The sequence below is a fragment of the Crocodylus siamensis genome, chromosome 4, assembly GCF_052110815.1.
Source record: "Crocodylus siamensis isolate JL-2025a chromosome 4, ASM5211081v1, whole genome shotgun sequence".
NCBI lineage: Eukaryota > Metazoa > Chordata > Crocodylia > Crocodylidae > Crocodylus > Crocodylus siamensis.
Genome location: NC_143398.1, coordinates 141,048,205 through 141,074,961, shown reverse-complemented (window position 1 = coordinate 141,074,961; position 26,757 = coordinate 141,048,205). Strand labels below are relative to the sequence as shown.

The window sequence follows — 26,757 nt, the reverse complement described above, 5'->3', positions numbered from 1 at the left end:
ACTTGGGCAGGAAAGACTGCTGGGATCAGATGACCCCAGCAAGATGGGTATCAAGATGCTTTTTGAAGATTGCCAGCATGGGTGACTGTATCACCTCTTGGGGGAGCCTGTTTACAACCCTCAGCACTTGGCTTGTAAAGAAGTTTTTTCCTTATGTCTAGCCTTAAGCCATCTTCAGTCAGTTTGTGCCCATTATTTCTTGTCCTCCCCTGGGGGTCCTTGGTGCATAGCTGCTCCCCTAGGCCCTGATGAAAGCCCCTGATATACTTATAGGCTGGCACAAAGTCCCCCCTGAGTCTTCTCTCCTCCAGACTGAACAATCCCAAGTCCCTCAGCCTCTCCTCATATGTTTTGGTCTCCAGGCCTGTAATCATGTGTGTGGCCCTCCTTTGGACTCTCTCAAGTTTCTCCGCAACCTTCCTGAAGTGCGTCCAGAACTGGATGCAGTACTCCAGCTGTGGTCTCACCAAAGCTGAGCAGAGTGGGAGGATGCTTCGATGGATGCATATCAGTGTGTGATTAGCTCTGCCAGCTATGGCATCACGTTGGTGGCTCATGTTCATTTTGTTGTCAGTCATGACACCCAGGTGTTGCTCAACTGTGGTGCTGTCGAACCTGTGTTGTGGATTATTTCTTCCCAGATGGAGCACTTTACATTTCTGCATATTAAATGTTACCAGGTTAAGATCTGCCCACCTTGCAAGCCTGTCTAGGTCAGCCCGTATTGCCAACCTGTCTTCGAGCATGACCACGCTTCCCCATAGTTTGGTGTTGTCAGCGAACTTTGCCAGATTGGTTATAATACCTGAATCCAAATCGTTGATGAACATGTTGAAGAGCACTAGTTTGAGTACTGAACCCTGAGAGATGCCACTGCTCACCTTCTGCCATGATGATTCGGTTCCATCAGTCAATACCCTTTGCGTCCTACCACGGAGCCAGTTACTATTTCTTCCTCCTGACCCTACCTACATCCCTTTCATGACAACTTCAGAAGTAGTGGCAAAGAAAAGCTTGGCTAATGCCTGACCTGTGGCATAAATGACATGTAGGGGGAGTACAGAGGGGTATATGCCCTCCCTGAGATTGGCCGTTGCAGGCTTCTGCGGTGGTTGCTGCCTGCCCTGCCTCGCTGCCACCGACAGTGCAGATGGCGGCTGCGGGCAGTCCCCACTTGCTGCCCGCCACTCACCACCGCCCTCCCCCCACCCTGCTGCTGACACCACCACAGCTGCCCGCGGGCAGTCTCTGCTTGGCCTGCCCTTGCCACCGGTGTCACCGTAGCCACCTGTGCGTGGTCCCTGCTCACCAGTGCGCTGCCGCCTGCTGGTGGGTGCTGTGCCCCCCAGCCTCCAGAGGCACACGTCGTTCATGACCTGTGGCATGGTGGTTAGAGTGCTATGCTACAGAGAAACCAAGGTTTATAACCTCTTCCGGGTGAGGGGGCCACAGAACCTAGGTGTCTAGCCTTCTGGAGAGATGCCCTAGCTGCTCATATCTTGGAGGCAAAAGATGGGGTAGCCTTGTTCTTTCTCTCATGGTGCATACTGGCCCTCTAGTCAGCAGCATGTTCTGGCCAACTACATTTTCAGGGCTTTGGAAGCTTCTAAGCATCCACAAGGGACACATGCACATAGGCATGTACCTAGCCAACTGCACATCCCCAGTCTGTCCCTTAACAGCCCAGGAAGAAATGAAATGACTCCCCCTTTCTGCCTGAAGGACTATTAGGAGAAACAAGTGTAAGAAAAAAATCTACACGGAGGGGAAAAGTCTTCCCTTTATAAAAGATGGTAGCAACTTGGCCTTACAAATTGGCAGGTGTCCCCGCTGACAGCAATCTCTCAAGGGCCAAAAAAACTGTGAAATGAAATAGAATAAGATGCGGTCTTTCTTGGGAATGCAACAGCGACTGCCGTGTGTTCTGCAAGGCTCTGAGATCACAGAGGCAGGAAGCTAAAGGTTACTATTCACAATTACATGGGATTTGGTCACTGTGTTTTTGACATCTTTGTGGTATAACATTTCCAGGGGAGTTGTGGTGGTGACATACAAACACTATCACAGGAAATAAGCTATTTATCATCACTGTCCTAAAAAAACATCTCTTTCTCTCCCTCTGATCTTTCAGAGATCAACAAATGTTGCTGTAGCATTCACTGAGCCAGGCCAAGGAGGTAACTGAGTCAATGTTGTTCTTTGACCCTATTAGCGCTCTTAGGAGTTTGGGTGTCACACATCATGTCAGGCTTGTCTATTTGGATGCTCTGTGTTCATGCTGTCAGAATACCATCCAAGAGCTGATGCCCCTAATGACCTCAGTGTTACAAGAAAGAGGCTATGGTGACTCCCAGTGTCTTGAACTAGCCATAAGAACGACTCCACCCTTCCCTCAGGCTAATCCCCAGGCAGGTAGACATTTCCCTCCATTGAGGAGTTAGCCATGAGTTGTCCCCTGGAGTTGGGCCCCAGGCTAGCCCTTCTTATAAAATATGGTGGCAGCAGAAGTAGGTTTGCCTAATAGCCTAGTGTTTGGGGCATTCATATAAGAGACCCAAAGTAAACTCTCCTCTCGGGGCCTGAAGCCCTGGTCCTACTGTACTATACTCCTACCACCTGGGAGGGGGAAGGGGTGGAGTGTGCCTTCACCCAGACTTCTGTATAGCTGACAGGGCTCCCAGCCACAGGGGAGACCCTGCTACATGATGACTCTGAAAGTTCTGCTAAGCTGGGGCCTACACACAAAAGTTAAAATACAAATACTGATGCTCATTGCATAAGGCAAGAGGATGTGAGTTTGCAGTTAGGCCATCTGAGAAAGAAATAATGAGGTATCACTTCCAGCTTATTTTACTGCATTTATGATGGTTTTAAGCAGGTTCCTAATTGCCTGGTATGTAATCATGGGAAACGTCTATCCTTGATTAACTAGTATGGTAAATATTTCTCTTAACTCATGCGCAGGAAGAGTCATTCTCCATATGTGATAGTTGTGTCCTCCTGATTTATTTCTGTTTTGCTGTTTTCTCCTGATTTACTTTTCTTTTGTCTTGTGGTTCCCTTGATTTTCCAAGGACACTCTTCAAAACCTTGTATTGCCCTGGTTGTTAATTAATTCCTCAAAATGTTACCAACTTAGTAGTAATTTATTCAAACTGAAACTTTCTGATAACTAATAATGAGCAGTTTGATTAACAGGATGTTCCTGTCAGTTATTGCCTGGGAGCTGGGACTCTCTCTTGATTTACATAACTACAAGAACGCTCTGAAGATGCTGAGCTAAAAGGTATAGGAAGAGAAACAAAACAGCTAACAGGGCACCTGCTTCAAGAATGAAAGATCTCTCTGATGAGAACTGCTGTTGCACCCCAGCCACCTCAGGAAGCTGGAAGGAACAGAAATTATCATGTTATAACTAAATACTGGATTTGGCTTTGGTTTGGGCTCATTTAACCTTGAGTACTTACAGTAAATAAAGCCTTTCTGTCATTTATTGAATGAGATGTTGTGTCAATCCTCTGACACTAGTCCAGGACCCCATTTTGTATTTGCTAACACTACATGTGCAAATTAAAGTTCAGTAGCAACTAGTTATAAAATCAGTACACACATCTTTGAGGTCTAACTTTATACCTGGTTGGAGCTTTTTTATCATTTGATGGCTACTTTGCACATGCAACTGGCCTTACAGTAATTGTGCAATTACCCAGTTAATTGGGCGATACTTGTAACATGGAGAGGGAGCCCAGGACAGATATTGCTCACTGCATCCAATAGTTTGGTTTATCCTCATTGTTCACTGTAAGGTCCTAGGTGGTTTTTACTGCAAATCCTGCTCAGAAGAAAGAATGTTCTGTTTCCATATAGGCTTTTCTATGCAGCCATTACAATAGGATCTGAGAGTCTCACACATTAGTGAATTTATCTTCACAAAAGTTCTATGATTTGATGACGATTATATGGTCCTCATTTTATATATAGGGAACTGAAAAAAGTTAAGCATAAAAATTATGCCCTGATATTGGCAGTCTACTCTTAGAAGCCTAGGACCCAATTTTTCAGCATACTTAGTGTTACATAGCATTGATCAATTTAAGCACGTCTGATGCGTAGTCATGGTATCATTGATCATCTAGTTTAACTTCCTGAATAGATACAGGTCTCACTTTTCCTAAATAGACATCTATCCAGCCTCTCCTTAAAACTCTTGAATAAAAGTGATTCTACAACTTCCCTAAGAAGCTGATTCTGCTGTCTGGTTACTCTCTTTACAGTTAGGAACCTTTCCCTGAGATTTAAATTAAATCTGCTGTGCTGAAGTTAAACCCACTGTCTTGTGTCCAGCCCTCTGTAGCAGTGGAAAATGATGTTTTTCTACCTTTTCTGACAGGCTTTCAAACACTGGAAAATTGCCAGTCACGGTTCCCCTTTTCTCCAAATGAAATATACTTAGTTCCTTCAACCATACCATGAAGCTGTTGTTTCTCTTCCTGAAATCCCTAACTTCAATCGATATATATTTTTTCAATTTCAACCATCACTCTGATGGGTTTCCTAAAACTAGCATCCTCCTTTACTACAAAACCACACTTATTTTGCAATGTGTCCCTAAAAGAGTCCTATCCTGTGTGCTGAGGGAGGCAGAGGTCCTATGGAGAAAATAAGATGTGTTCCCACATGTCACAGGGTCACGCAGGTGCCCTGTTCCTAGGGAGGAATAAGGGCTGCTGAAGCTCCCTGAGATAGCACAGGTGGTGGTTGCCGGAGCAACCAGGCTGGTCACATGGCCAGAAGGGGGCAGGGCCGGGCCTTTATAAACAGCCCAGGCCTGTGCCTCAGTTAGTAGGTCCTTTCTGGCAGCCTGGGGTGCAGAGCAGAGCAGAGCAGAGCAGAGCAGAGCAGAGCAGAGCAGAGCAGAGCAGAGCAGCAGAGCACCCAAGTGGGTACAGCATGGTGAGGGTGGAGAGGACCCTGACTGGGAGGCCTTTGCGAGAGAGCCAGGTGGGCTTAGATCTTATGTTATAGCCAGGAGGCTTATTGTTGTGTTTCAGCCGTTTGGCTTATGGTTCTGTTTAGTTACTGTTAGACCGGAGGACCAGGTAAGGCTGTAGGGGTGTGAGGAGGCCTCACAGGGGCTCCCCAGCAGCTTGGGGGTTCCTGGTGCCTTGTGTGGGCACATGAGTGGTGCCTGGGAAGGCATGGTTGTTCAGTGCCGAGGCGGCACAGCGGATAGCCTTGTATGGGCGATAGTGAGAGGCCTGAGCAGGGCAGAGGACCCCAGCCAAGGGTCCCAGCACCAAAGTGAAGCCTGTAGGGGCTTGTGTTGGGCTCCAGGTGTGGGAGCCACATGAGTGAAGCCTAGGGTGGGTGCTGTAAAGGCAACTAGCCCGGTGAGGGTGAGTCAGCGGCTACATAGAGCCCGGAGATGGTGACGAGAAGCCGTAGGAGCAGGCACGTACTTTTGGGAGGCCCCAGGCGGAGCACATGTGGAGAAAGAAACCTCAAGAAGGGGGGCGTATGGTTGACTGACCCCCGAGAGGGTATGGACAGGAAGGAGCCCCAGAGAGGCTCCACTGCAGTGAGAACCTCGAGGGGCCAAAGGGGCCAGGTAAGGCTCAGGCCGCCTGAGCCTAATTGATACAGATTGGGGGTACAAACCCAGAGGGGCTAGGTAAGGCTTAGGCCACTGTCCCAGTGGGGAAGAATACCGTTGGTAAGCCTGGTAGGGCTAATCAGTAGTAAGGGCCGCCGGTTACGTGATAAGCCCGGGGCGCCAGGGAAGGGGCGTTGGTTGCATGCCAGGCCCAAGGGCGCTGGGCAAGGCGCAGGTAGCAATTGGACCTGATAATGTCCGGAAGAGCTGCAAGGCTTGGGGCATGCTAAAGGGAAGGTAGGAGGCATGCATTGCCCATAAGGCTGGGGTGCACCGAGTCACCTCATACGGAACGGGGGATAGTTCAGCATAACACCACGTAGTAGGGGATCAAAGGCAGCCTCCCTTCTAGAACCATACAACAACAAGACGTGGTGGGCGAGATAAGAGGGTGCTGGATCACCTAATTGACACGGTAGGGGGCGCTAGTGGGATCACGGCCGCTCCTAGGCCCCACTCCGTGACACCATAGTTAAAGTTAGCATTGTAATACATATTCTACAAAGGGGCTAAACTGAGGCTGCCCAGGCTACTGGTGCTTGCTAGATCTCAATTGATCACTGGCCAATTAACCAGTTAGGACTCTTCTGAACTGACTTCTTTTATCATATAATTTATCAAATAATGGGGGGGAGAGTTTGGACAACCTGGAGACAGCAAGCATAACCCCACACATCACCCTCTTACTAGACAGCCAGAAGTTCACTTTCCTTACCCCCTCCATAAACTTGTGTCAGCTGCTTTAATCGTCTTTCATAGCCAAGCCAGCTTTGAAGCTCTGCTTCATTCTCCTGCTGCTAAATATGGTTCTTTCCAATATCCACCTGGTTTAGGAGGGAGGGCTTTTCTCATTATTTTCCACCCATCTGCTGGGGGAAGGTAAAGGACTCTGGAGCTTCTAAGTTGCTTTTCACAAAGCACTGTAAGCATACCTATTCCTAGACCAGCAGCTGCCATACTCTGACAGATTGTGCACCACCAATTTAAAACAATACATCCATAAGTACCACCAGCACATTTTTCAGTTCATCCTTAAGGACCACCAGCAAATTTTTGTCATATAAAGTAATTATAATAAGTCTGTTAATGCATACCACTGACAGGTTGTCTGCATACTGTTGGTGGTACACATACTGCAGGTTGGGAACCACTGTCCTAAACTATCTCTGACCAATGCTCTTCTTGACAACCTGGAATGATGGAGATTGCACAGCTTCCCCAGGTGGGCTGCTCCACTGCCTCACTGTGCTAACCAGGAAGGAGTTTATCCCAATAGCCAAGCCAAAACTGAAATCTACTGTACTGTGCCTTCAGGCCATTATCCTTATTTTCCTGGGGCTATAGTTTATAAAGAATAGTGTTTGAGTACTACCAAGTGGCAGGACAAGTTAGCTCATCAGAAGTGGGTATGGGAATTCCCTTAGGAATTCATTGTAGCTCTCAGGCCATCAAAAAATACATAGCAGCCAGGTACTGTGTAGGGTATGGACCAAGTGGCAGGACAAGTTAGCTCATCAGAAGTGGGTATGGGAATTCCCTTAGGAATTCATTGTAGCTCTCAGGCCATCAAAAAATACATAGCAGCCAGGTACTGTGTAGGGTATGGTCCTGTTCATAGATGTTAGTGGCTGGAAGGGACCTTACAAGATCATTAGGTCCAGCTCCCTGCACTTGGGCAGGAAAGATTGCTGGGTCAGATAACCCTAGCAAGATGGGGTGTGTGTAGATGAAACAGGGGCCCTAAACTGAAGCAGTGGCTTTTTTAAAACATTGCTTCAATTTAGGGCCCTTTAAACCCCCATGTTGTGCACACACTGACTTACCTGCCTCTCCAGTGGCAGGGAGGGGAGGGCAAGCTGCTGGTGGGCGGAGCAGTTCGTGGGCTGAGGGGGGGTGGAGGGCTGGTGCTTCCCTCTGTGGCAGTGGTGCCCCGCATCGGCAGCATCTGCCTGCAGGCACCCGGCTCGAGCAGTCCCAGGGGAAGCACCAAGCCCCCGCACAGCTCATGCATGCAAGCAGGCTCCAGGGGGGAAAAAAACTGTTCAAGCTCCCTGCTTTTCTTGGGCGGAGCTTGCCTTCCCAGGCTGCCACAGGGCTTCCTGCAGAGCCCCTGAGCTGCATGAAGCCTGGTGCTTTGCTCTGCAGCTGTAGGGGCAGCAAACTAAAACGCCTTGAAGGAGTTTTGGTTTGCTGTGCCCCAAGTCATTTAAGGCCCATTATGCTGCTGAATGCCATACAGTGGCTGGAATTAATGTGCAATACGCTGCCGACGCATACAACCACCAACACCTTTAAAGCGGTGCAAAAGGATTTAGCCTACTTTAAAGTGTTGTGCACACATGCCTGTCTTTTCATCGATACACTTTGTGAAGATCTCCAGGTAGGTGATTGTACCACCTCTGCGGGGAGCCTGTTCCAGACCCTCAGCGCTCAACTTATAAAGAAATTTTTCCTAATGTCCAGTTGTAACGGTACTAGATACAGTGCCTGTTACGGGGCAAAAGGGGATGTGCCATCACAAGCAAAGAAAACTTACCCGCGCAAATGGGCTAAGTTTTGCCTCTTTACATTTAGGCGCCCAGCATGGCTTCCCTCAGTTCTACATCGAAGCAAAAATGGCAGAACAATTTTGTTGCAGGTGCTTTCTTTTTAGCTCTTGTTGTGTGAGCCTAGCTGATGGAGTTTTCCTTAGCAGAGCAGGCGAGCTCTTCAGGGTGGAGTCTGTTCTCTCTCTTTCTATAAATGTTGTTTCCCTGCCAGCCGCTTGGAGTTTGGATGATATAAACCTAATCATGTGGAGAAACCAGAAGCATTAATAAATTCCCTCTGGTAAAACACTGTGAAGCCCTCAGAGGGAAGGTGCCAGAGGAGTCTGTCATAGACTGATAGAATTGGTAGGGACCTCGAGGGTCATCTAAACCAACCCCCTGCCCAGATGCAGGATGCACATTGCCATACTGTCCCAGACAGCTGCATATTAGGGTTGTGCGAAGCTTTGGGTGGTTATTTGATTCGGAGGAGATTCAGCCTGATTCAGGGCCGAATCTTTGAATCTGAATCGAATCAGGGGACTGATTTAAAGGTTGAATTGATTCAAAGCTCCCCGAATCTTAGGAAAAGATTCAGAGAGCTTTGATGATTCGGGCACTCCCTGGTTGCTGCAGCCGGACTCAGCTGGTAAGTACTGGGGGTGGGGGTGGGGGAGGGGACCATGGGGGGGACCCTGCCAGCTCCCCTGACCCCCGCCTCCTGCTCCCCCAGTGCCCCTCATGGCTGCCCCCACCCAGTCCTGCTCCTGGTACTGTAAAAAAAAAAAAAAAAAAAAAAGCCCCGGTGCTCACCAGGTGCTGCTGGACAGGGGGGCAATCCCCACTGCCCCATGCTGCATGGGGGGCTCTGCCCTTTTTTTTTCTTAAAGGGCTGGAGCTGGTCTGGACGGGGCACCCATGTGGGGGGGTTAGGGGAATGAGGGCGAGTGGGGGGTTGTGCCAGAGCCCCCCATGCAGTGGGGGGCAGCAGGGATCACCCCCTGCCCAGCAGCACCTGCTGAGTCAGGGCCTTTTTTTTTTTTTTAGGAGGAGCTGGGGTGGGTGGGGCAGCCAGTGCCAGGCTGATTCGGAGATGCGGCTGCTGCTGAATCTCTGAATCAGATATGGCCAAATAGAATTGGGACAGCGATTCAAATCACCAAATCAAATCACGGTCCCCTGAATCGTCTGAATCCGAATTCGAAGCGAATGCTAGCCACTTCGCGTAGGCCTACTGCCTATGCAGCCTTTTGTTAAAAACCTACAATGAAGGAGCTCCCTCATGGTTACACATCAGTGTTTCTGGGTACTGGTTAGGCTTTATTCAGCATTTAAATTACAATTGCAACAGAAAAAGGATGAGCGAGTCTCGAGTCCTAATTTATGGAGGAAGCCCACAGACTGATGGGGGAAGGGAAAAAATACCTACACTTTCAGCTAGATGTAATTTCCTTGGTTTAGTAGTGTCACTTCATGCAAAAATATGAACTTACCCTTAATCATAGAATCACTTGCTGTCTGGCTTCACCTTTAGTTGCGTGTCCTGCCATGGCTGGAGAGGTCATCTATGCTGATCTAAATGTTCTTCAGGGGTCTTTTCCTGCAAACCCACCAGGTCCATCTCAGCAGCTCAGTAAGTGTGCTTTACTTTTCATTTTTGTACCGTAGTTGGCATGTGCTTTTATTTTTCTAATTGTAATTGTTTTTAAACTGCAGCAACTGGTAGTTTCAAGAAATAATCGCTAAGAAATAAAGAACAAGGCTGTGTTTTTGTGCAATCCTGTAGGGTTTAAAGTTAATGCTCAGAGTGGCTGACAGTCTGGTTATAGGACTTCTCTGTTTTTACTGCAAAACACAGCATAGCAAAGAATATTTTCCATATTGCACTTGCAGAACATACGTATGCTTGTGAAGATGTTAGAACTGATACACTGTTCTAATACTTGCACAGCCAACTTAACATGACAACCAAAACCTAATTAGAATTATGCAAATATTTAACTTTCCTACTAATGTAAAGCACAGAAAACAAAGAAATAGAGCTGGAAGGAACCTCAAGAGATCATTTAGTCTGTCCTGCCTGCTCAAAGCATGATCATATCTGTTTAAACCATTCTAACAAGTGTTTCCTTAATGCAGTTTCAATGAATGCAGTCTTCTGTCCTTGGGCTGTCTTGCCAGCTCTGATATTTGCTCATTGTAGATCTTGGACAAATCTTGATCTTTGTTTTTCAGTTTACTGGTCTGTAAAATGCGGATAAAAATGTGATATGTCAGGTATGCCATTTCCTATGCTGGGGCTGCTGAGCCCAGACATTCAGGGTATTTTTTTAAGGTCATCCTTTAAGTATGATGCCAATTTTTTCCTTCTCTAGCTGTTTTTTGGGAACCTTCCCTCAGAGTGATTTATTACTACAAGAACTATTGTGTCCTTCACATCATTTCTCTCATGATTGGGACTCAGTAATATTCCTTTGTCTGAGATCATTTCCAATGTCGTGTTCCAGTCTGCAAGCAATTGAGATCCTTATACTGGCTAAATTTTTTATTATTATTATGACTTTTCAGCATCATACATTCGTAAAATCTTAGAAGTTAAATGTGCAAGGACTTTTCTAGACTCTCCTATCCCATGCAGAATTGTTTCCTATGAAGATGGGGGGGAGGGAGTGGGTGGGTGTACGTATGTGTATTTTTACCAGTAGATTTTTTTTTAAACTGACGTGGCTCTCATCTCTTTCGTAGTCTGACACCCCTCACTATGGGTAAACTTTTTGTGATATTAAATTGTTTCCCCTTTCTCCTTTTCATTCCTGTATCCTAGTCCTAGTTCTACCCTATGTATTGCCCTAAATAATCCCACCTCCTTGATATTTATATTCATGGCATTTGTATTATTGTGTCCCCTCTCCGTTGTTCAGGCACGATAAAAGCATTTAGGATGAGATTTTCCAAATGGTCTGAAGGGACTTCAGCTCTCCAGGACTCCCACTCTTAGGCTCAATTGAGAATTCTGTCCTTTGGTCTTCCAAACTCTCTGACATTTCCATCCTTCCTGCCTCTGGATGTTCTGCATTTGTTTTTGTCTGCCCTTTCCTGATAGTGAAGGATACTGTCGGGAAAGCTATATTCCTTCATGGGAGGCAGAGAGGAAGGACTGTCTGCTCAATGATGTGATGCTTCTGTTTTCTTGTTGGCTGGCAGAGCACTTTGTCTAATTTCTTTCTCACACTTACTTTTGAGGTCACTTTCGGCATCATTGTTTCTCTCCAACTGGATACTTGAGTTTTATCGAATTTTTCTAAAAGTGTTTTAATTTGTACAGATTCAATCTTATGTTCCCCCCGACCCCATTATTCTTTGTATCATTTCCCTAACGAGAACATAGGAGCGTCAGAGGTGCCATACACAGTCAGACAACAGGGCCATCTTCCAAGGAAAGTTTAGGTTAGATATTAGGAAAACCTTTCTTACTAGGAGGGTAGTAAAGCACTGGAACAGGCTGCCCAGAGAAGTTGTGGAATCTCCATTCTTGGAAGTTTTTAAGACACTGCTAGACAAAGCGTTGGTCGGGATGATCTAGTTGGGGATGGTCCTGCTTTGAGCAGGGGGCTGGAGTAGATGACTCCAGAGGTCCCTTCCAACTAGGGTGGCCATCATAGAGGACAGTCTGGTTGTCCTCTATCCTGTATTCATATGAAACTGGATGCCTTTGTATCCTTTATTTTTCTCTTATAGAGGACATAAAAGTGTTGGGTTTCATATCAATAGAGAACAGGACAGGGTAGCAGAAAACTGGAATATCCTCTATGATGGTCACCCTACCTCCAACCCTCATTTTCTATGATTCTGTGAGCTAGCCCAGTATCCTGATGCTAAGGGAGCATGCCCTGTCTGTGGCCTCACGAAGTCCCAGGACTTCCTGGTCAATCTCCTCCTGGCCTTAGCCAAGCTAGCGCTTTCCTTGACCAGGACAGAGGCTCTGGCCGGGATGACTCCCAGGGGACTGTGGGGCCATCTTCCTGTCACATTACTCACATTTCTGGCATCCACAGTTTCTTTTGTCTTATTCAGGGGGCAGTGGGCCATGGGCATTGGTCAATGTGCTCTGTTTGGTGTCTCCTTTTCGATCCCTTGTTATTAACCTGTGATCCTTATTCCCTTTCCCATTTTTTATTTCATATTTTTTTTTTTGTCCCAAGCAATTAGTTGTTGCATTCCCAATGGCCTCCCTTATTACTGGAGGCTTATAGTTGTCTTGGGTGGACCTGGGTCCACAATACCTCTTAACACAACAAATAGTCTTCATGCTAAGGGAGCACTCCCTGTTCATGACCCCACCAAGTCCTGGGACCTCCTAGTCAACTTCCTCCTGGCCTTAGCTAAGCTGGCAATATATTTAACCAGGAAGGAGGTCGTGGCGGGTGGGGGGAGCAGGGACCCCTGGTGACTGTGGGGCCATCTTCCTGTCCCTCATCTGCTCATATCTCTAAGCAGAGTTTCACTGGGCAGTGTCCCAAGGGCCAGTGGATGCTGGCCAGCGTGCCTTGCTTGGTGTCCCATGGAGCACTCATTAACATTTGACCGTCATTCCTGTCCCCATTTTCACTTTAGTTGCCTCAAGTATCCAGTTTCACTTTCACTTTCCATTTCACTTCCAGTTTCCATTTCACTTTAGTTGCCTCAAGCTACACACTTAATAGGCCATTCTAATAATAGCAGGGGCTAACAGTTTCCTTGTGAACCCAGCCTCACAGTCCCCCTGTATAACAAATAAGCCTGATATAGAAGAAGAATCTTTATGTAGAACCGTATCCAGACTTGTCCCCTGCCCTGTTCACTTGAGAGCTTCTAGCATTCAGAGACCTAGTGTAATGTGAATATAATGTGTGTCATGGCAAGAGAAACCAGGGGCAGTCTGCAGAGCTGCAGGGAGTGGAATGCAAGGGTGAGAGGAAGAGGAAGCTTGAAGCTGGAGTAAGGGGAAGAGAGAGAGCAGAAGCGTGCACACGAAACTTCATCAGCTCTACACAGAGTGCAAAGTGGAGCTGGAAATCTCACTGGCTCCATCAACCAGGACTGGACTGAAGGGTCTGGACTCAGATTTGGCAGCTGCAGGTTGCAGTTTGAACACTTTAGGAACTAAAGCCTTGTTTGGGGACACCTCCAAAAGTGTGGGGGGAAATTAAGGTGCTGAGTGTATGTTACCACAGTGTTGATGTTTCTTTACCTTTTACCTGTTCTTCCATTTGGCCCACTGGCTTGTGACTCTAACCCCTATGATTTTCTATATAAAAGTGGAAACTCCCCCTTGTTTCTTGTGCCAGGTTCTAGGCTGCAGGGTTGGTCCAAATTGGTGGCAGGGTGGGATTCTGAAGGGGGCTATCCCACAAATGAGGGAAATGGGAATTGGTGGTCACAGACCATAAGGCTGCAGTGAGTGCAGAGATTTTGTTTGTTGTGTGGTCGTTTGGTCGGGAAAGATGAGTACCATAGAGGAGGGGGTAAGTGGGAGGGGAAAATACACACAACCCATCTAGAGTCTCATGGCCTATATTCAGTTCAGCACGCTATATTGGGGAGCAACAAGAATGGGGTGACTGGCATGAACAATTTGAAACAGCAACCTGTAGCTGCCCCCCAAACTTGAGTCCAGCTCCTTCAGTTTGTGTTGAGGGGGGGCAAACTGCATGCAGTATTCAAGGTGTGGGACTAGCATGGATTCTTACAATGGCATAATGACAGTTTCTATTATGTTTTCAATTCCATTCTTCTCTTTGTTTTTAAAGTTTCCCAGTTGTACATTGCCTATACATTTCACTGGTGTGATGCTTAACCCTTCCCCTGATCTTAATGAATCTTACAGAAGATGTTAAGGAAACTCAGGGCTAGCACAGATCTCTGCATCTCCCCACTTGATACCTCATCTCAACTCAAGATGCTGCCATGCGTCTTTACTTGTTTTTTTTCTTCATGGTCCTATTAAATAATCAGCGGGATACTTGCCTGTGTGGGAAGCATCCAGATTCCCAACCCTGCACTACTGTTTCCTGTTTTTCTATTAAGTGTCCAGTGCAGCTGGGACTGGAACCCAGGAATCCCCATTTCCAGGTGGGTGACCATGACGTTTTCACTCCTCTTTTGCAGACCCACTGAATCTTCCTGGGGATGTTAATTATTCTCTGCCAAGTAAAACAGGTTTAACAGGAGAGTCTTCCCCAGGCTATGGGCTGTTCTAGTGGTTAGGGCACTTCCTGGGAATCCTGGAAGCTGCAAATCCCTCAGGCAGAGGATGGAATTAAACCAGGTGTCTCGCATTCTGGGTAAGTCTGCTAACTGCCACATTGTTGGCTTAAAGGAGGGATGCGACACTAAAAGCGTACCTAGCAAGTTTGTGCCCTGGGCAAAACCATGCTAAAGAGCAGGTTAGTGGAGTGCTGCTGAGTGCTGGTGGGGAAGAGGGGAAGGGTGCCAGGTGTGGTTGGGAGGGAGAGGGAGTTTTATTTGTTCCAGGGACTCAAAAAGGTCCTTGGAGCTCTTGCCATTGTGTGGTCTGCCCATTTCAGTTGTTGCTAAAGCAGCATCATGGTGTCCCTGTTGCCATGGTATGAACTCCCCATGGGCTGAGATTCTGGCACCCCCTTTAAGTTGGAGTCAGAAGCTGATGTCCGGTTATGCAGTCCAAGTTACATTGTTGTGTGCTGACACCACTGTCCTCCCCTTTGAAAGAAACAGCTGAACCCTCTTTGGTTCTTTAAAAGAAAGGCCTTAGGCACCCAACTCCAGGAAAGGGTCCGGAGTTGTGAATCCTTCATAGAGAGTAGAATCTCTTTCAGCTCAGAGTAAGGTTTACTCTTCCCAGGCAAGGGCAGGATTTGTACTCTGCTCCTGGACTGAGCATTTTCCATAGGCTACTGTAAATGATGCTGTTCCCCACAGCCCTCACTCAGCTTGCTTGCCATCTGGAAGCACTAAATTCTCTTAATTTATTAAATAAGGAATCCAAGTGCATAACTCGGAGGCTGTGAGTTTCATTGCTTGAGCACTGGATATTATGATACCCAAGTCCTGCCAGTGGATCTCTCAAAGGCCCTTTCCTTGATTTTGGATTAGGCTCTTTAAACTGAAATATAATTCATAATTTAAACAGAGCATGTAAAACATAATTTGAGAGGCAACATCCTCAAGGCCAACTTAAAAAAATGCAACATCAATGTTAACTCATGGGAGACTATTGCCCAGGACTGCCCGGAACAGAAGAAGAGTCAGCAGCAGGGATCTCAGTAATTTGAAACCTCATGGACCCTTGTACATATTATGATGTTAACATGTACATGTGATGAAAATTTTCCTTTCTGTGTCTTAATGGCATCACATGTCACATGTAGGCAAGTTTTGGGGGTTTAAATAAATTTTCATCGTCACAAATTAAATCACATGCCAATGTAGTTCAGCTTGCAATGTTGCAACTGGAATGTTGCAGCCATTAATCTGTCATCTCACCCCCGCTCCCCTCGCCCCAGCTGCTGGAGAGGTAGGTAGGCTCCGTGGAAGAAAAGGATTGGGGCCCTCACAACTTCTGCCTTCAGTAGGTGCCTGTGGCCACCAGGACACCTGGGGCTGCTGGGGAATGGGCTGGCTTGCCCCAGGGGCAGCGCAGGGTGGTGGCAGGAGGGTGGTTAGGTGTGCTGGCATCCAGAGAAGGTGCCAGGGATGGTGGATGGGGCACTGAAAGCCCAGGTGGGCTTGGGGAAGAGTTGGATCGGGTGCCTCTGAGATGGAGCAGCACCTGGCCTGCTAATTGCCAAAGAAGAATTAATGGATTCACCAAGAGCAAGTCATGCCTGACCATAAGATAACAGGCTCTGTGGATGGGGGAAATAGCAGTGGATATGATATACCTTGACTTTAGCAAGGCTTTTGACAGTGTCTCTCATAACATTTGCAATAAGAAGCCAAGGAAATAAAAACTACATGAAAGTACTATGAAGTGGATACATCACTGGCCAGATCATCATGCTCCATGAGTAATTATCAATGGTTCACTGTCTAGTTAGGAGGAGGTATCAAGATAGAGTTCTCCAGGGGTCTGTCCTGGGCCCAGTATTGTTTAATATCTCCAGTAATGATTTGGATGATGGGGTTGAGTGCACACTTAGCAAATCTGAAGATGATACCAAATTGGGTGGAATTGCCTATACTCTGGAGAGTAGGGCTAGAATCCAGAATGAGCTGGATAGACTAGGTCTATCCATATGCAGTGAGGTGCAGTCAGTGAACCACATTGCAAACTTCTGCCCTGAACTTGCTTGTCATGGAGGGATTGAAGCAATCCACTTAGCCAGCTGGGATGTCATCAATGGTCCATCAAACCTCATCATTCAACTTTAATTAACCTGTACCTTCTTCACCATTGCTTGCCTTAGCCATCCAAAAGAAGATGATTAAAATAACAATAAGGGCTCACTGTCTAATGTTCAAAGTTAGAAAATGTCAGAATTGAGGCTGTCCATGCCATCTTAATTCAGCTTGCTTGTGAATATGCATTATGATATGTTTTAATCAGATGAACACATGCTAATTTTTTCCACAAGATGCTCTCTCACTCAGTACTTTGACTAGACAGTGAATGAAGAAGGGTTGTGGAGTGAATTCAGATATTTCAGAAAAAATGTTTTTAGTAAATTTGATTTAAAAAATGAGCATCTTTTCCTTTACTGAAGCAAAAGTGATGAACACTTTAACACCTTCTCACCATAATGAATTTCTGAATCAGTAAATGCTGTCAGGCATGTTGTTGTGACCTACATACCATGCCTGAACCAACCACAAGTTAGCATGTTCACACCCAGAGTAGAGAACAGCAAACACCTACAATAGCCTTGCCATTAGAACCATCATGCAATATCGGTGTAGATAAACTTTAAAAATTACCATCTTCTTCCTTTATAAATGGCAGTGGCTTGCAAGTCTCTCCTCCTCTTTGTGCCTCATGTTTCTTTTCTGTATAAGGGTGTTATGTAGGTGTGTTGCATGCAAAAAGGGTTTTTAGAGTGGGGAAGCGGGCTGAAATGGAGGATGGATATATACATATAAGAAAATGATCTTGGCGTCTGACACTATTGAGTTACCACCTGAAATTTTTTCTCTGTGCAGAGGCACTCCATTCCTGCTAAGGGTACAGTAATTCATCAGGCACAACATGACATAATGTGGAATCAAAAATCCAATATACTTTATTCAACCTTCACACTGGCATGAATCAGAAGTCCATGCACCATGTTTAAAAGAAACTCAACTTCTGTTTTTAAATAAACCTGTTTCCTAGCCCTCATGGTTGTGAAGAAAAGCTGGAAGAGGTGAAGTGCCATAGAAGAACATAGAAACCTGAAGACAAATTAAAAGAATCCCATTTAAGAAAAAAAAATACGATTTTTAAGGGCCTGAGCCATGACTTTTGAAGGCTGGGAGTTCAGTTCAACACTGAATTAATTGAAACAATACAGAGTCTTCTGCCAGCACACAGACTGTCCTCTGTCACCTGGCAGTCCAACTTTTATTCTGTTGGGCACAAGAGGCGGTAATGACCATCAACAGGAGCAGTGGCTTTACAGTCTGTGTAGGTGGCAGTGAGGAAACAGTGGCAATGTTATGAAACTGGGCTTTGGTTCTGCTTGGAACAGTGGAACAAAGCTTTTAGACTGAAAAAAACCCAAAGATATATGAGTTTACTCATTATTATCCCTAGATTGTGAGAACCATGAACTACTGTTTTCTATTTGTATTAAATTTTTCTAAATTTATTGTTGATTATGACAAAATGTAGATGACCTTACACCATTAAGGGAACTACCAGCTCTTGGAAGTGAATCAGAATCGGTCTCCCTGGGTCACCAGCTGTTTAGAGTTCCAGTCATGATGGAATTCAATAAGGCCACTCATGTAGTCAAGGGCTGTATTTCCTGGGTCAAAAACATCACTGCTTCAGAAACATAGCTCAAAGTGCAGTGGAGGTAAAAGTGACCCTCAAGGTGACTCAGATCTATAGGTCTGCTTATTTGGCACATGCTATAAGATTGATTTAACATGCAGATTGAGCTGCTGTTTCTAGCAGGAAGCTGTACCAGGTCTAACACAGAAACTGACTGTTCTAAGCAGTATTGTAGGCAATTGTGAACAATAATCCTGTGCTTAATTTCTGAGAATGTGAAGTTGATAATATCTTCACTGGACTGGGAACTGAGTAATTACAATGCAGTGAAATATTATTTTGTATCTCCTAGAGTCTCTTTCTCTCTTCCCTCCTCCCCTCGTTCCTTCCCAGTCAATGTTTGCAACGCAGCTAAAAAAAAGAAGAGATTCCAAAAGCAAAGAAAATGTCATTACCTCTGATCTCCCAATTCCTTTTCCCACTATTCCTAACTGATGCCCATGGACTGGAAACCTCTTTTGGGGTTAGACATTCATTAGTTCTCTTGCATTCACTGAGCACATCTAAACAAGACGCTTACTGTGCAGAAGGCTAATGCACAGTAAACATCACTAAATAAGAATGTGCTGATGCTACCGCACAGTAACTTTAGGTACTATGCATTTAGTTAGTGTTTTATTAAGGAAGTAGTAAATTAAATGTACAGTATCTAAGGCACATTAATGAACATGTAAACGTGGCTACTGAGTACTTCAAGTCAGGCGCCTTCTGCTGCCTCCTCATTTGCTTTGTGGTTTTTGTCTTAGGATAAGCCATGTTATATTTCCTACCACAAACTGTGATCAAAAACAACTGATACAAAACAATGTTTACAACCACTTTTAGAGAAACAAACTATAGAAAATTGTGCATAGAGTTAAGAACAGCCCTAGATAAAATTAATTCTGGCACTTTTGGAAGATGAAAGCAAAAGCAGTACTTTCTTACATGCTACTGAAATGCTGGCACCAGTGAAATCAGCAGTTTTGTGTTGATTTTTGTGTGACCAAGCATCAGTCCATGAAAGGGCTGCTCTCTTTCCCCCTTTTAATGCAAGTATCTAAGTTCTCACTCTGAATCAGTGTACTTATTTCTGTGCCTGTGTGTCCCTTCTCTCTCACTGTGCTTGGTAGTTTGGAGAAACTTTAATGCGGAGAATGCCAATGCCCTAGTGGAGAAAAAATCAGCAAGGGCTGTTAATGTTCTGCATCTGTGTCCTTTCTTACTCAGGATACTGTATTGGTTATATATTCCAGTTTTATTGTATACTGAAGGGAACTCTGCTTTCCATTTTCTGTTCCCTAACAAATCATACTTCAAAAGTTCTTCTGAGCCCTTGCAGGTGAATACAGAATCATAGGGTTAGAAGGTCCAACTCCCTACATGAATGCAAAGATTTGAAAGAAGGCAACCAATGAATATTTTTTGATGAGTTCAGTCTGTATCCAATAGACTCTCCTGACAGTTTTTTTCAACTCCTGGCCAATATATAGCTTGCTTTCTTTGGTTTTGTCCTTTAAGGCCTGTGATGAAAATGTTCTCTTAATCACTGATTTTTACAGACAACCGCCAGTGTCCCTGTTGGCATCGAGTTGTTCTGACCATTGGCTGTGCTGGGAACATTGTCCTGGTAGCTGCTCTAACAGTCCTGAGTGTCATGGGTGAGTAGCTGCCCAGAGTCATGCTGTTATTTATTTTCATACCCACATGTAATCGTAGCCCACACAGCAGTGTCCATCAAAATTCCTGGTATGTTCCATACCTAGAATGGATGTCAGTATTAGCATAGCGCCTACTAGTGGTTGATCCCCTGATCTTTTTCACAGCATGCACATTTCAACTGTCTTTTGGCCAATTCCCTTTTCATTTTCAGTGGGATACGCCTTGTTTCTTTCTCTTATCAGCTGAATAACATCCCCATGACAGCTCAAACAAAAGCCAAAGCAATTTTCTGAAATGTTTTAATACATTGTTAGTTGGCTTTAAATTTGATGTGCCAGTGACAAACAGGGAGAGGAACCAGTTACATGGGAGGAGCCTCAATGGCTTACTACTACTGGTGGTCCAGGAACTAAATTTAAGGATCTGTGTATTAAGATTACCACAAAGGTTTAAGAACTTGATAAAGGAAATGCCTGTGACATGTTACAGGAGTATAGGTTGTAGCCGTGTTGGACATAGGCAGACAAGTTTTTTTGGTAAATCTGATACCTTTTATTAGACCAACTCAAGTAGTTGGAAAAATTCTTCTTAGCAAGCTTTCAGGTATAAATACCTTTCATCAAGCTGAGGAAGCATCAGCAGTAGGTGTGTGCTCTTCCTGGAACCAACTGCAGATGCTTCCTCAGCCTGATGAAGGGTATTTATACCTGAAAGCTTGCTAAGAAGAATTTTTCCAACTATTTGAGTTGATCTAATAAAAGATATCAGATTTACCCAAAGAACCTTGTCTGCTTGTGACTAAGTGTGACACCTTCTTTAATAAAGATGAAGAAAGTGAAATGCATGGTGCGACTTGTAACAAATGATTGTATTTTCTACCCTCCCCTCCAAGATGGAAACACACATACACTCACTCACACTCACAACTGAATGATCTGTATTACAATCACACACCCGTGGCTGCCTCTATTCATCTGGTTGTTGTTTGGAAGTGTTCCAGGTCTGCTCTTCAAATGCTGCCAGCAGTAACAACACCCAGCTCGTATCTCATCTAAGACAAAGTCTGTGTGAACCACAATATAGCAACTCAGCAGGTAATCACACCACATTCTAATCACCTTTTATATATGGCAGGATTTGCTACCCTATATTAGTGGGGTGATACATCTTCAGGTATTACTAATGTTAGGCAATGCACTATTCTGCTAGGCAGTGAGCTCATAATTCCTTTGTAGGAAAAGGATGTGGGGCAGGGTGGAGGTTTAAGATGTTGGAGGGTGAAGCATGTTCAGCTATTTTGTCAGCAAGGAGAGTTATAGGAAGATCAGGAGGCAGGGAAGATAAGACAAAGGAGGAAAAGAGGAAGGTATTAGAACTGTTACCTCCAACCTTTATACCAGTGATTCTTAACCAGGGTGCTGGAGCACTCTGGAGTGCTGCCAGATCCTTTGAAGAGTGCTAAAGGTGTAAGGAGTAAGCACACAGGTAGGCATGAGCTAAGTAGATAAATGCAGTCTTAGGCTTGTCTTTGAATGATCCCGTACCCCCAGTGCCTGGCCCCTCTGCAAGAGAAGCACTGTAATATATCAATTCTTGTTTTTTAATTGGGTGCCACTCAATTCACAGACGTTATGGAGGGGTACTGCAAGCTCAGTGAGAGGTGTTTTGAGTCCCAAAAGATTGAGAACCACTGTTTTATACAGTCTCTCTCCACAAGTCTTGAAGTTAACCCAGACACTGCTTCCTTATAAGGACAAGTCCCAAGGCACCCTCAGCTCCAGGACTGGGTCTTTGGGGTCACAACATAGCTGCCTGTCTATGTGGTGCCCCCAGAGAGTCTAGACCAGGGATCAGCAACCCCTTGCACATATGCAAGAGTATGGCACACAAGGCCATTTTCCTCAGAAAGCCATAGCTGACCCAGACTTTGTGCAGTGTCTGCCAGCAGCTGCCCAGAGCCCAGATCAGCTGCAGCCAGGAGGCTTCAAACAGCTACATGGGGTTCTGTAGCCCTGGCACTGCTGCTGTGGCTGTACCAGTTGCCTGCTAGAGATGCCCAGAGTCCAGGTTGGCTGTGGAAGGCAGCTAGGAGGCTGCAAACAACTGCACAGGGCTCCAGAGCCCTGGCACTGGCTCCATAGTGGTGGCAGGTGCACATGTGGCTCACAGTGCATGGTAGAGAAGGGGCTGGGGCAGTGCAACCCTGGCCCTTTCCCTGACATCCATCTAGAGGCACATGGACAGCCATTGCCAGCAATGAGGATTGGGTCCCCTGTGGCTCCCCCATTTCTGACATGCCAAGTTGAGGCATGAGTGGAGTTTGGATGATTTTGGTGCTCTTGGCCAAAAGCATTGCTGATCCCTGGTCTAGACTATCTAGCATCTTGTTGCAGCTGTACCCCTATAGGGAAGTAATGTGCCCTACAGTAATGGCAGCCATGGAGATAGCCTTCCCTGCAACAGGCCAGCATTTGTTAGCTGGAATAGAGCAGGCAAAGTACTTAGGTCAGTATGGGATGACAGAAACTGGGTGAGTCGTCAGCATGGAATCTGGAGTCACTGGGGAGGAGAGAGAAAATCAGGAGTTGGAGGGAGAAAGCGAAGTGCAGGAATTGGGTGGACAGTAGGTGACAGTAATATGGAGGGGGAAGTGGAGAAGGGTTGGATGCTGTTCAGAAAGATGAAAAATAGTTGAAAGAGGAGGAGGGTAGAGTTGGAAACAGTACGGAGGAGGGAAGAGAAACCTAACACCCCTACCATGGCCTGATAAAGAGTGGGTAATGTAAGAGAAGGAGATCTCTCTGTGAGAGAGGGAGGCCGAGTGTGGGACCCATGAGGGTCTGGGAGCCTACAGAGAGGCTGAGAGTGGGACCAGCGAGGGTCCAGGAACCCTAGAGGAGGGGCTAAATGAAAGAGAACATCAATGAGGATGCCATCTGTGAGGCATGGGGCACAGTGTAGGGAAGGAATGGAGCCATGTAATTAGCTTGTAAGGTGGGGACCACTTGATGTTCGTTTGCGATCAAGATTGGGAAGCCCTGGGGCAGCCTCCAATGTAAAGAAAATAAACATCAAGGTGAGGCAGGAAATTGAAGAGCTAATTGCCCAGAAAGTAAGAACTCCGGGGTCTTAGTAGTTCCAGAAGCTTTCCTTAGACCAGCTCAACTCTGAAGCCCAAACTGCCAATGCAACTTTGTTAAAAAAGGAGGCAAAAAGGTCAGACCCTCAACAGACTGATTTGGTTAAACCAGAGAAGGAATAGTGGGACAGCAATGCAGAGGAATGGAAAAACCTTACCCCTGGGGACAGGAAACTGTCTCAGAGATGATTGAGGTACCCACCCACCTATTCTATTGACAAGAAGTTTCCATTTCCTCCCCCTAATCTTGTCCCCTCTTTTTTCTGGTAATCAAACACTATATGAACAGTAGGGAAGGTATAGGGCTGGAACCGAGAAGTTAAGAATGAGATGTAACATAAACAAGAGGGCCAAAAAGATGAGTTTTCAGCTATGGCTGTGACAAGGATATGACAGCCTGTCAGATCAAGTTGGGGTCTTATACAGAGCACGAGGCCTATACAGCACAATGTTCACTCTTAAATGGGATACCACAACTACATGGCAGGGCAAGTGAAACGTGAGCTAGTCTTCATGCCACCTACGGCAAAGAGCAGAGGCAAAAGGTTTGGCCACCATTATCTTCTCTCTAATTATCTTCTCTCTATTGTCAACCCTGTGCCTTATCATCACCTTGGCCTTAAATTGCAGGGGAGGGTTGGCAGTTTGTGGCTGCAAGAGTATCTGAGACTTCTTCTAACCCAATGGGTGAAGATTTTCTCTTTCCTAGACTATCTAAACTAGCACCAATGATTTTAGCACTAGTTTCACAGTTATTGACATTAAGCTTCCAGCCCTACCCTTAAAAATGAGTGGCTACAGGAAAAATTCAGCTCATTTTTAGTCTCTGTGATTGCAAAGTAAAGCTTGAAAACATGACCTTATTGAACCCAAAGACTCTGAATCTAGAAGGCAAAGGAGAAAGAACCCCACATTTCTTCTTAGGTCTCTAAGTTTCTGAGAGGAGAGGCATGACTCATAATTTTTAAACATTTTGGAATGTCAATACTGGGCTTGCCTGCGTCCAGTTCGGATTCTCAGTCCTACCCTGGAAGTCCATCCCACCTCTTTAGAATTTCTGGGCTCTCCACACAGCTCTGCCAGTTCCCCTCAACCCTGCCCTGTAGCCTCCTAAATCTCCCACAGTTTCTTTACCAGGCACCTAGAGCTCTGGAAATGCCTCTGAGAGATTTTGAGACCTTCCAAGTTTTGGGTTTTTTTTTTTTTTACTATATCCTGATTGGTTAATGTGTTTAGTGGGAAGTGCCCATACGGTGGCATGGGGAAAGTTTGAATCTGATATACCCTACAACTTTTGTCAACTGTAACTCCAGTCTTTTCTCTAAAAGGAGCCAGTTGTAACCTCTGCCCTCTACAATGGTTGCTGCATCTCAGAAAGTGCTACTGGGTTTCAAAAATAACTGGGAATTGGAGCAAGAGCTATGAATATTGTTCATTAAGGAAATCCCATCTACTGGTGATCCATAACTCAGCTGAAATGGTAAGAGTCAAATATAATACTGAGACTTCAAAAGTATGTTTTTTGTTAATGACAATGGCCAATTTAATTTTAAATAAAATGTTTGAGTAAGTTGCTGGGTGGATCAGGACAGGGGAAGAGATTAGCTTTTTTCTATGAGTATCCAAACCAACTGGAGGAAATATGTAGGGATGAAACACAGAAAACCAAAGCACACCCTAGTGGCAGCTGAGTGAAACAAAACCTTTTCCCCCAGAGGCTGAAGCCCAATAACCATAACTTGTTTCTCTGTATATGTTTAACAGGGTTTCATCATGAATATTACAAAAAGTAAAACCCAGGTTTGGATTGGACTTCATGCAGCACCCTCCATGACAAAATGGAGCTGGGTGGATGGCTCCTTCTATGATGACAGCTTGTGAGTGCATCCTGGTCTTCACTGTAAGGCTGGGCTAAACTTTCAATACACTTAAATCCCAAAGGAGAAGAGTAGATATTAAGATAGAGGGAAGTTGTCCCTGCATTTCCTGTTCTTATACTTTCACCAGATGAAGTGAGCTTGGGCTCATGAAAGCTTATGTATCTCTGATTTAGTCTGTAACATGCATCTCTCCCCTGCCTTTCGTCTGACTTTAGGCTAACGCGACAACCTACTCAGAAGTGCCTGAGTTGTTCAGACACCCACTTCCATTCCCAGTAATATATAAGGTCAAAATCAGGATGCAGCTTTGAAAAAATCTTAGCCTATACCTTCTAAGTGATGTACGAGAATGACCAGCATCTGCAAACCACGGACACTGACAATAAACACCTAACTCTCCATTAGGACACCTAAACTGTAAGTCGTCTGATTTTTCAGAGGTGCTGGGCTCCCACAAGTGAACATTCACTTCAGGGAAGCTTATGAAGGATCAGCATTTCATAAAGTCTGGCCATGCACAGTTACACATCTAACTTTGGATTAAAGTGTCTAATTTTAGGCACCCGAGGTGACACATTTAGTTATACTAGCTGACCTCCAACTGTGTTAGGGAAGTCAACTGTTCATCTCCTTTTTTGTGAGTGGGGATAGTGAGTGAGGTGAAGAAGTTTGCCCAAGGTCACACCAAATAGGTGGTAGCAGTGAGAATGAAATCCTGGGGTTCTTGGCTGCCAACACATGAGCTAACTCCTCCAAAGTACATGCACTGCTTCTTAAGAAAAGACTAGAGTGAGGTAGTTAGCTTTAGACTACCAAACTCAGGCAGAAGATAGGGGTGGCATTTTTGAGACTAATTCAGAGAAGCTTCCATAGGCAACAGCCTACTTTGTCAAATGTAAGAAGAGAATAATGTACGGACCACTAAAAAGAAACAGAGCAAAGGAAGAGAAGGGTTGTTACAGTTGTCTTTGGACTGTTGTTGCCAATATGGGGGCTTATCTCTGTCAATTTTTAGTTAGCGTTAGGATAATGAATGTAGGGCTGGAAGAGACCTCACAAGGTCATCCAGCCCACCCCCCTGCTCAAGGTGGATCACTCCTGACTGAACTGCCCCAGCCATTCTTTGGCTAAAGAAAGGTGTGGACTTCAGCTAAACAGGTCATGGAATTCCCTCTGCACTGGGTCGGAGCAAGGCTCGAGTTTGCCTTGGAGTAGTGACATCTAAGAGAGAGAAAGGAGTTCAATTTCTATGACTTATGCCAACTGTGGTTTCCCTGCTGAGACTAACTGATGGTGGCATTGTTTTATGTAATGCAAAGAGCTGTTAATGAGAACAACACCCAACTCTCTTTGCAGGTTGAGAGGTAGGCACATATTGGGACACTTTTGGCCCAATACCAAAAGCAATGAAAGAAGAAATCATAGTCTAAGTATGGGACATGAGGACTAGTCCTTTTAGATGTTATTTGAGAAGCCTAAAAATGTTCTCCTCCATTTCACAGGGTCAAAATGAGCCGTCATGACACCTACCATGCTGAAGGAGACCTGTGTGCTATCCTGACACGGCAGAATCAGGTGGTCACTGTTGCTTGCAGTGAAGAATACAAATGGATTTGCCAAAAAGAAGCTGTTCCTATATAAGCAATGGCATGAATGGCCTGTGCCATGCCACTGAAAAATAAACAGTGCTTGAAGTTAGTCTTAAAGGATTTTCTCAACTGAATTGACAAAGAAAAAGGTTTGATAGGGGTCGCCTTTTACATATCATTCTCTTGTTCTATTTAATTAAGAAATTAAGGCCTAGCTTCACAGGAGATGCTTGGTTTTAGTAGCTAGGGGCATCATGTTGCTTTGTGGAAAGCAACAGTCCTGAGTTGGACATGTACAGGTCAACATGTACAGGGCACAGAGCATAGTGGGGATTA

General features: G+C 45.4%; 1 protein-coding gene and 1 long non-coding RNA gene across 3 annotated transcripts in view; one reads left to right on the top strand and one right to left on the bottom strand.

The window, feature by feature from the left end:
- Positions 1-9,811, bottom strand: part of LOC149866603 (uncharacterized) — a 25,913-nt gene extending 16,102 nt beyond the window's left edge. For both annotated transcript variants that reach the window (XR_016441930.1, XR_016441929.1), the window contains exons 1-2: positions 9,675-9,811; positions 8,190-8,439 (exon numbers count right to left, since the gene is read on the bottom strand). This is a non-coding gene — a long non-coding RNA (uncharacterized LOC149866603). The remainder of the gene's footprint in view (positions 1-8,189; positions 8,440-9,674) is intronic.
- On the top strand, positions 9,321-26,757 carry LOC149866602 (killer cell lectin-like receptor subfamily B member 1B allele B). Its single transcript, XM_090043954.1, has 6 exons — positions 9,321-9,814; positions 19,714-19,812; positions 20,806-20,907; positions 24,281-24,432; positions 24,717-24,829; positions 26,335-26,757. Exons 1-6 carry the CDS (start codon positions 9,655-9,657, stop codon positions 26,471-26,473), a joined length of 765 nt encoding a protein of 254 aa, XP_089900080.1. The 5' UTR covers positions 9,321-9,654; the 3' UTR covers positions 26,474-26,757.